The 10,811-nt window shown below is 37.8% G+C and overlaps 1 protein-coding gene across 9 annotated transcripts in view; it reads right to left on the minus strand.

Moving 5' to 3' along the window:
* CSNK1G1 (casein kinase 1 gamma 1) overlaps positions 1–10,811 on the minus strand; it is a 181,141-nt gene that overhangs the window by 25,773 nt on the left and 144,557 nt on the right. For all 9 annotated transcript variants that reach the window (XM_020286025.2, XM_020286024.2, XM_012758590.2 and 6 more), the window contains 3 exons: positions 10,090–10,174; positions 9,666–9,814; positions 8,920–9,027 (listed from right to left, as the gene is read on the minus strand). In XM_020286025.2, the coding sequence (XP_020141614.1) occupies positions 8,920–9,027; positions 9,666–9,814; positions 10,090–10,174 (342 nt within the window). The remainder of the gene's footprint in view (positions 1–8,919; positions 9,028–9,665; positions 9,815–10,089; positions 10,175–10,811) is intronic.

Consider the following 10,811-nt stretch of genomic DNA (forward strand, 5'->3'; position numbering starts at 1 on the left):
CAGCTAATTTCTATTTTTTATTTTTTTTTAGTAGAGACAGGGTCTCATTCTTGCTCAGGCTGGTCTCAAACTCCTAAGCTCAAACGATTCACCTGCCTCAGCCTCCCAGAGTGCTAGGATTACAGGCATGAGCCACCATGTCCCACCAAGTTTACTTGTTGACATGACTACTATGAGTTATTTTCTTCTAGAAAGCAAATGGCAAATCTTTTCTCAGCAAAAAGAGGGCCTTCAAATAAAAACTTCTTTGGATTCTGCTTTCACTTCTGCTATTATTCAGGCTCTCTTCATTCCTTCTTTACCTGTTTCTTAGATCTCATACTATTCTGATCTTGCTCATATGTGACTTTTGTTCTGAAGAATCTGTTTAGGTGCCTCTTCCCCTGTGCCAGATGGCTGAGGAGGTGTTAACATCATGATGCTCAGCTGTGACAGTCCTAAGGCTCTACAAAAATGAAAAATGAGTAGTTGGAGAGGCAGCAATGAGGGATTAGTAAATCAAATTTTAATTGCTGCTAATACAAACAGCAGCAGGGGTTGGGATGTGATATTGCTGCTCTGCATGAAAACCAGTAAGTACTCTATAAATCTTAGAAATGTTCACAGCTTTAAACGTTATATTTTATAAAAAAGGAAGAGTGAGGAAGTAATGGTTTGCAGCTCTATATTCACTTTCCCCTTTCAGTATCTTACTGACAAGAGTTGCTTAAAGCTCACCTCACCCATAAGTCACCAAAAAGGCATTTCCCATAAAAATCAGAGCCTTGTATACTAGCTACACTTTACTCGTCTTTATTAATGGAATATGAAGTCACAGGGGTAACAGCACTGTAAAGGATCCTGGCCATATTTTCTTTTATATTCCTCAGGGAATAAGTGTAATTATAAGAAGCCAGCTGTATTAACTTGCTTGCTATATCATCTTATAAATGAGAGGTTTAGTTTTACACTGTTTGTCACATTAGACAGAATCAAAGCTACCCAAATTATTGCCCCATACCTAACTATTTCTGCCAACAGAGCTTTGGATGTTTCATTTTCCAAAATCTGTGATATACAACATAACCATACTATTTTATAAACTTATTGACAGTGTTCATATTTTCAGAGCTCTTAATCTCATTTATTCTGACTACTATAGATCTGAGAATAAATCTATTCTTCTTTTTACTTTTTAAACTTTCTTTTAGAGACAGACCCCAGGTTTTACTTTGTTGCCCAGCCTAGAGTGCAGTGGAGAGATCGTAGCTCACTGTAACCTTGAATGCCTGATCTCAAGTGACCCTCTTGCCTGAGCCTCTTGATTAGCTGGGACTGGTGGCATGCATTAGGATACCCAGCTAATTTTTAAATCTTTTTTGGGTAGAGACAGGGTCTCACTATGTTGCCCAGGCTGGTCTTAACTCCTGGGCTCAAGAGATGCTTCTGCCTAAGTCACCCAAAGTGTAGGAATTACAGGCATGAGCCACCCATGCCTGGCCTAGTCTTCTACTATAAGAATTATCTATAACTAAATCTGTTAGTGATAACCTTTACAGTTCTCTCTAAAACTTTTTACTTGTAATATTTAACTAGAATATTTAAGCTCCTAAAATATTATATAATACTGTCAGTTCTCCAAAAATTTAAATGCTTAAAAAATATTGAGACATTTATAAGCCATTTAGTGTTGTTTTGAGCTCTATTATACATACTCAATATAATTACTTCGCTCATGAATGCTCTCTGTTTTTGCATTTGCTTTTAAGGCAGATAAAATTGAAGAAGGCTAGAAATGTACATTCATGTATACTCATAGACTTTTCAGGTTAAGAAAACCATGGACAGTCGATAAACTATTATTTCCGTTTTTACTGAAATACATATCAGAACTCTGGTTTGATTCTACTGTCTGATTCATGGGGCTGTGTACTTGTTTATATTCATTCTAGCTAAATAAATAATTTGTTGGAAGATTTAATATTTTTGTTTAAATGAAAACGGTAAGACATTTTTCAAAGGCCTAAAAGTCACATTCCATCTCCACCCTCAAAGCAACACTCTGTGTGTGTGTATGTGTGTGTGTGTTTTTGGGACAGAGTCTTGCTCTGTTGCCCAGGCTAGAGTGCCATGGCATCAGCCTACCTCACAGCAACCTCAAACTCCTGGGCTCAAACAATCCTACCTCCTCAGCTTCCTGAGTAGCTGGGACTACAGGCCTGAGCCACCACACCTGGCTAATTTTTTCTATTTTTAGTAGAGATGGGGTCTTCCTCTTGATTAGGCTGGTCTCAAACTTCTGAGCTCAAGTAATCCTCCCACCTCAGCCTCCTAGAGTGCTGGCATTACAGGTGTAAGCCACTGTGCCCAGCCTACTCTATTTTTCAAAGAGAAAAAAATAATGTTAACATTTTAGATCGCTTTATAAATGCTTTCACTATGACAAAGGAAAAACACACTACACCATACTACCGCCTGCCGGTGCCTTCTATATCTGCTGAAAACAACAAAACCAAGCACAGAGGTGAATCGGGGTAGTTGTTGGTTATTATTAGGGCTATTGTTTTCTGCACTTTAAGGGCCCAGACTTCTATCTAGAGGATGATGGAGTAATAAGGAAGAGCCATTTGCCAGTTTTAGAAAGCAACAAAGTGCCTAGGAGCTGGATAAAATTCAGGAATGTTGACAACTCCAGTATTCTGCTAGAGCAACTTCCCCTGAAAGATACTGTAGGCAATACCGTGTACACAGGTGCTATGATTAGGTATGATTTGCACAGTAGCTAGTTAGACTAAGCAAATCAGTGGAGAAGATGAGCATTCTACTCCATTTCATTCTTCAAACGAAGCCCTTCATTCTTAAAGATCACTCATGCACATACATCTAACAAAATGGCACTCAAGATCTATGAGTAGAAAAGTCATTCAGCAAATTCAATTTCTCTGTATTACTTGAAAGGCAGAGGTCCACAAGGAGTCTATAAGTCCATAAAGATAGGAGTAGGAATCTCAAGTAGTGGTAACTCCTTGGGGAGTGCTTTAAAATCTGTAGTTGTGATAGCATTATCTGCCTGGAAATGCCTGGTTTATTGTGCAGTAGGTAAATGTGGAAACAAGAAAGCAGCAATCCATAAATTAAAGATAATGCTAACAAAAAATACTGAAAACACAGAAGACTGGCAAAAAAGTAAAACTACCACCTGAGCATATGGCAGAAGAAAAAAATCTCTCCCAGTAATCATTTGGCAGGGATTAATGGACAGACAGTAGAGAGAGTGACACTAACAAGAGAGGAGGAAAACACAGTCTAAAAACATCTCAGATATCACCTCCATCTATGGCTTGAATTCTTATTGGAGATAAAGTTACTGTTCTGAAGCAAAAAGAAGGCAAACATCTTTTTCTTTTTTCTTTTATTTTCTTAGACAGAGTCTCACTCTGTTGCTCAGGCTAGAGTGCAGTGGTGTTAGCCTAGCTCACAGCAACCTCAAACTCCTAGGCTCAAGTGATTCTCCTGCCTCAGTCTCCCAAATTGCTGGGACTACAGGCGCCCACCACCACTCCTGGCTAATTTTTTCTATCTTTAGTAGAGATAGTGTTTCACTCTTGCTAGGGCTGGTCTAGCATTCCCGCGCTCAAGCGATCCTCCCGCTTTTGCCTCCTAGAGTGCTAGGATTACAGGCGTGAGCCACTGCGCCCAGCCTGATTTAATTTGATCAGAGAATGCAAGGGAATCTTTGCCAGGTAGAAAGAGGCAGAACTATTAAAGTTTTCATCCCCTTCCTGCTGGATGGCAAAGCAGAATTCTTTAGAGAGGAATCAGAGCCACTGTAAGATTTATCATCTTTGAAATTGGGAAAAGGCAAATATCAAGGGTGAAATGATAGAAAAGATGAACCCAACTGGGATCTTTCTGAATGGATCTAGCTTTTAGGAATATTTATTCCATCCAAATTCATGGCTTATTTATAATTCTCTAGTTAGGCAAAATTTGTGTTAACACACTGTTCTGGTAGTAAAGTACATATTGCAAAACAATACAAGTAAAAGAAATTTAAATTTTTAAAAGGTAGATCCAAATATGTGAGTTTAAATGAAGTTCTTTGGGAATCATATTTAGGATCTATAATTCCATCTATGAACAAAACAATATTTACTTCAATATGCCTATAATCTAAACCAGCAAAGAAAAATTTTCCCAGAATACAAGGAAAAATGATTCTCATTGTGATGGAGGAGAACTAATACAACTGACTGAACTTTCTTTGCAGTAAAAGACTGCTGTGTTTTTTTACACCCCTACCCCTTGAGCAGACAATCCGGCCCTGCTGTGGCTGCCAAACAGGCAGAATGGCTTTTTGTAGAAATAGAAAACAGGTAGGAAAAAAAATTTTAAATTTACTTTTCCTTGAAGCTTAAATAAAATTCTGTATTATAAACAAATACCTGATTTCATCTATACCCTTAATTTGGCAGATGGATTCATTCATTCAAACAATTATTTATCAAGTGCCCATGACTCTAGACATTGAATTTAGGTGTTAGGGACAAAGCAGTGAACAAAACAACAAAAATCTCTGCTCTTATAAGACTTAAATTTGAGAAAGCCAAGGCCCCCAAAAAGATTAAATGTCCTATGGCCAAAGTCTTGGGATAAGCCAAAACCAAGTTCTGAGCTCTTCTTCTTTCTTTTCCTACTCTGTGGGACAAAACAGAGCTTGTTAATTCCAGGCTCACTTCTCTACAACATAGTTGATGGGTAGATTTACCCAGAATAAGGAAGCTCTTCAGGCATTATCATCATCTATAATTAGCTCTGTGCCTTAACTCCCAAACATCCCTCTAGTTGTCTTTTGAGAACCAACCTCTCTTCCTGCTAGACCTTGCCAGTATTTCAAACTCAAGATGCATAAATTCAAACTTTAAACAAGTCCCTCCCCCACCTTTCCCATTTCTAGTAATAATACCACCTGTTTTCTAATTATCCAGACTCAAAATCTCAGCAATAGCTTTGACTCATGCTTCTCCCTCAATCCTGATGTTCATGTGGGCTGCCAATTCTGTTACACTGTATCTTCGTAGCATTTTATTTTCACTACTATTTCACTACTATTTCATTTTCACTACTATAGCCCATCTAAGCTCCCTTTATTTTCAAGGGAATTCACTGCCTTTTCATTGCTCTCCATGTTGGCTGCCAGGCTACTACTATGTTCTGTGCCAAAAGATTTCTAAAGCAAAAATTCACATTACTCCTTTGATTAAAAACCTTTAGTCCCTATTCCTACTGAAATTAAGCACCAACTCTCTAGTTACACCATTCTGGGAACTTCATCAGATGGCTCCAATCTATTTTCCCAGCCCTGTATCCTAGGACTCCTCTATTCACATCTTTTCTATTCTAGTCTATTCTATTTTTTGAGATAGCATCTTAGTCTGCTGCCTGGGCTAGAGTGCAGTGGCATCATCACAGCTCACTGCAACCTTAAACTCTTGGGGTTCAAGCAATCCTCCTCCCTCAGTCTCCCAAGTAGCTGGGACTGCTGACATGTACCACCAGGCCCAGCCAATTTTTCTGTGTTTTGTAGAGATGGGGTCTCGCTATGTTGCTCAGGATGGTCTCAAGCTCCTGGCAATAAGTGATCCTTCTACCCCAGCCTCCCACAGTGCTAGATCCTTCTACCCCAGCCACTGTGCCCAGCCACATCATCTATTTTAGAAAATCAAACTAGATAAAACATTTGCTGTTGTTTATGTGTTCTTTCTGCTTCCATTTCCACTTAATTCTACTAAGAGAATTTCAAACATAGCTTCTCTTATCAAACTTTTTGTCATGCTTACAGTAGATGAAATATATCCTTCTTTTAATCTCAAATGATAATAATTGCAACTTAGGATGTTTATTGTTCTGCCTTGTGTTATAGTTATCTGGCTATGTGGCTTATCTACTTGTCAGCTCTTTGAGGACAAGGACTCCCTACCTATTTTGGTATCCACAGGATATACTTTTACATAGCAAGTCCTTAGCTCATATTTACTGAGGCCAATATGCTAAGAAAAGGTTAGATGTCCCTAAAGTAAAGTCAATACCTTTCAATTTTGCTCAAGGAGAGACTGTATTTCTTCTTCTGCTGACTTTAAAATGTGTAAAGAATTAGTCTAGAAAATCATACATACTGTTTTCAATTCCTAGAATAATAAAAAGGAACATATTTGGTTGCAAATTTTCTTCAAAAAACAGTATTTCATGCTGTGTATATTTAAAAAAAAAGACAGAGGGCATAAGAAAACCCTGAAGATGGAACAAAAATAATGAGACCACAGACTACGATAGTGTAAAGGTTGAACAGACACTAAAAATCCATTTACTCCAGGGCATAGTGCAAAAAGAATTTTACCCAGCAAATATTCAGAATCCTGCTGGGAAGGAGGTATAAGATTTGTATGAATGTGGGGAAATTCCAAACCCTTAGCAGCCATGGGATACTAAAAACCCTAAAAGAAAAAATAAAATCAGAGAGAGACTGTCAAGATTCATTTCTTCAAAAACAAGCTTACAAATGAGATTTTCCTAAGTAATTACATACACTGGCCAAAGACTTTTCATTTAAAAGTACACTGAAATTCAGTAGATATGACCTCATTTTCTATCCTGGCAATCCAGGTTTTCAACTATCTCTTTTCCTCATACTTTACAAATCCATTCAAAACAGTAGTATTGATTATTATTATTATTATTTTGAGTCAGAGTCTCGCTTTGTTGCCCAGGCTAGAGTGAGTGCCGGGGCGTCAGCCTTGCTCACAGCAACCTCAAACTCCTGGGCTCAAGCAATCCTGCTGCCTCAGCCTCCCGAGTAGCTGGGACGACAGGCATGCGCCACCATGCCCGGCTAATTTTTTCTGTATATATTAGTTGGCCAATTAATTTCTTTCTATTTATAGTAGAGACAGGATCTCGCTCTTGCTCAGGCTGGTTTTGAACTCCTGACCTTGAGCAATCCGCCCACCTTGGCCTCCCAGAGAGCTAGGATTACAGGCGTGAGCCACCGCGCCCGGCCAGTAGCATTTATTATTAATTCACTGAAGCAGAAAAAGAAAACTAAAGGAAACACATGTTTTAATTTTAAGATATTCTAAAAATATTAACAGGAATATATGCTGATTGTGATTTTACTATTTTTTCTTTTTATATTAATATTTTAAGTACATTTTTCATTATAAAGTGATAAAGCTTCATTACAGAATATTTTGGAAATATATTATTCAGAATGCTACCACTTCCAGCACTATTTCCATTAATATTTTGGCATTATCTCCTCCCATTGATTTTATTTCCCCTTCCTCTCCAATTTACCTTACCATAACTCAGTTTATCTAATAAAGGGTTTGAGGTGGATCCGTAACTATTCCTTTATAGGTGGATAAGTAGATCATTTCTATACCTTTGCCATAAATGACAATGCAATAGTTTTATGCACATAACCTATATTTTTGGTTGTTTTATAATGATTGATTTCAGGAACTAAGATATTCTAGCAGAAAGGACAGTAACTTTATCAAATTACTTTCTAGAAGATTTGTAGCAATTTGCAAAATCAACAGCAATGTATAAAAGAGTCAGTTTAATTGTGTCCTCACCTGCACTAATGATTATCCTTTAAGAAAAGGTGGGGGAGGGGAGAACAATTGCAGAAGTCAACAATCTTTTGTTGTCAAAGTAGAAGTCAGTCAAATTATAGTCTTAGAAAAGTATAATACTTTGGTTAAAGCACGTAACTATGGACCCAATTAGTGTTCAGTTTGTTAAGCCGCATCTTTTTGCTTACATATTTTCTTTTTGTACTCTCTAGTATATAGCTTTCCTTCCTTTGCACACATTTTTCTCACTCACCAAGTCAAACGTTTTGCAAAGAGTATATACTTGGGGTGAGTGACCTATATTTGTGGATGTACTTCATTGTACACATATGTGTGTGTCTCTGTTTCTATATACTCTTCTTAACTTATGTATTTGCATGTATGCACTTGTGAGATGATATGTATTTTTGTATTCTTTTGTAAAAATGTTAATATAAAAGAGTAAAGACAGGAAGAGGAGAAATAAGCTAATTTGATATGTGATAATGATTAAAAATATATATAAAATCTGTTTCGTATTCTTTGCTTATTTATCTACTGAATTCTCCATTTTTGTCTTAGCAATATTTATGATATAAAGATAAAAATTCTTTGTCATATTTACTCCCCAATCAGCCCTTTAAGAAAATGTTGTCAAATTTGTTGAGTTTGTTTTCATTTTTGGCACTTCTGTATTTAGAATGGGAGATGTCCCTCATCTAGACCCACTAGTTTTCCAAACAATGAAAGGACAGACAACATCGCCTTCTCTGGAGTGGCCTAAAGCAAAGCTGAGTCTTCGTTGCAGGTCTACCTTAGATCTTGGCCAGCTCTACAATTAACCTGGGTATAGGGACTAAGGATAGTGTGGAGGTTCCAGTTCATGTCCAGCTGGAAGTCCAAATTATCCACCCTTCTTACCAACAAGGAAAAACTAGAACTGGCAAGAGCTCCAGACTAGATTGCAGATGAGACTCAGAATAGGCTACCTGATACCTTGTGCATTCAACAAGTCCTTTGGGCTTGTTGCAAACTGCCTTGGATCCTAACTTATAGCCAGTTCCCTCTTTAGCCAACAGTCTCTGACAGGCCCAGATTCTCTAGACTGGATGCTTCATATAAGGTAGCTGGATGCATCTCAGTATAATTATACATGCCCTGAGGGTTGTTAGAATGTCATACTATATTAGTAAGAAATGGCAAACCTATCGTCTTTAATTTTAGTATTAACATATACACTAATGCAGAGAAGCTGGGGAATTTGGGTTTTAATATTAGCCACGAAGAAGGGGAATGTTTGTAAGGATGAAGGATTAACATATACCTGATTTCGAAGAGGCTGCTGTTGTGATGGCCGATCCCTATGTGTGTGGCTTTCTCGAGTTATTGCAGACGCACCAGAATCTACATGAACTGACCCTACGGGAGTAGGCTGGAAAAATGAAATAAAAAGTCAAATGGGGAAAACAGGTCTAACCTGATGCATCTGCAAAGGAGAGCATCAATCTAATTCTAACTGTAACAGAGTAGTAGTAACTATTTTCAGCCATCGAGGCAGTTACAAGTCTTTTTGTCTTCTCAATTTGCTCATCTGCAAAAGGGAGGCAGCCAGATCCTCAACAGTTTATTGGTGAGTAGCTTACCTTTGAAATGAAAAAACTATCCTACAGGAGTATCTGTTAGCATACATACAGGCCATGCAGACCCCTGGCCAGAACAACAAATACAAAAGCTTCCTATGGGGCTGGGTTCCGCTCCTATATAAGTCAAGTACCTTAACAGCACACGGGAGCACCAACTTCTGAATGAAATGAACCTACTTCTAAAAAACTGGCTTAAGTTCTGGTATCTTAAGACACATAAGTCATAATCTTAAAGAATATATAATTCCTATTTCCTAACTCTAGCAAGAACAATCTAGGACAACACTATGAAAAGGTTGGTAAATATAAAGTCTATCATCAAAGAAGTATTTTTTTCCAAATATTTAAGCAGAAAGACTGGCAAGTAAAGGAGTAGAGCAGTGCTGTTCTGGGAAAGGAGGTTATGGGGTAAAAAGAGGATACTTACAATAGGCCTTCCGACCCAATCATACGCATAGTCAAAGGTGTACCCTTTCTTTTCAAAGAGGTCTGTGAAGAGAGTCCGTAAATACTCATAGTCAGGTTTTTCAAAGAAGTCTAATCTTCTGACATATCGAAGATAGGTTGCCATTTCCTCTGTTAGGAAAGAGGAGAAAGGCAATGCTCATTAGCTGAAAGCTTCCCAGCGGAGTGGGGAGACCTCTGGGTCAAGGGATATTTATACAGACTATTTGACACAGGTGTTTTCTCTATGGACCAAATAAAAGTGATAAAACCCACTTTGGTCTGAATATCAATAAAAGGAAACATAAATTAGCCAAATAGCACCCATATCTAGAGATACCAAGTCATGGACTCTACCTACTGTAAGGCTTAGTCACAGTCGTTGAAGTGTCCCTTTAGCATCCTACCTGGAAAGTTCTCACAGAGAGCTTCAATGGGAGTATTCCTTTTGGTGTCACCAATTTTTTGATATCTCTCTTTTAATGTATCAGCCTGTAGAGAGTAAAGAGAGAAGGTTACTTGGAAAGAGGTGTTAAGTATGGGAAGTTCAATATGTTTTCATATACAGTTTTCACTCAAATTGGCAGGATTTGTTAGATTCAATTTTCTTTCTAACAATTAAGAAATGTAGTAGAGATGATTTATTTAGATATGGACAAACATCTGATGTGTTCTGCAAAGTTTTACTTGCAAAAAGATTTAATAGTCTCAGATAAACACCATCAAATTTAATGAGATGAGTGGCTATGATAAGAAAATAAAAACATATAGCAATATTTTCAAAAGTGCAGCAGCTTTCTAATCTCCCATGGCCATTATTGTTCAACAGTGATTCAGCTTTCTCCCTCTTAGATCAGCTCTAAGATAAAAGTATTGCTCATCTGAATTGGTATTAACTGATCAACACCTAAGTGGACATATAGGAATAACATTTATTGGTTGTGGGCAGATGGCAGTGGGGAGGAAGAGATGGGTATATACATACATAATGAGTGCTATGAGCACCGTCTGGGGGATGGTCACACTTGAAGCTCTGACTTGAGGGGGAAGGGGGAGCAAGGGCAATATACGTAACCTTAACATTTGTACCCCCATAATATGCTGAAATAAAAAAAAAAGTATTGCTAAT

This window comes from Microcebus murinus, chromosome 6, assembly GCF_040939455.1.
Source record: "Microcebus murinus isolate Inina chromosome 6, M.murinus_Inina_mat1.0, whole genome shotgun sequence".
Lineage (NCBI taxonomy): Eukaryota > Metazoa > Chordata > Mammalia > Primates > Cheirogaleidae > Microcebus > Microcebus murinus.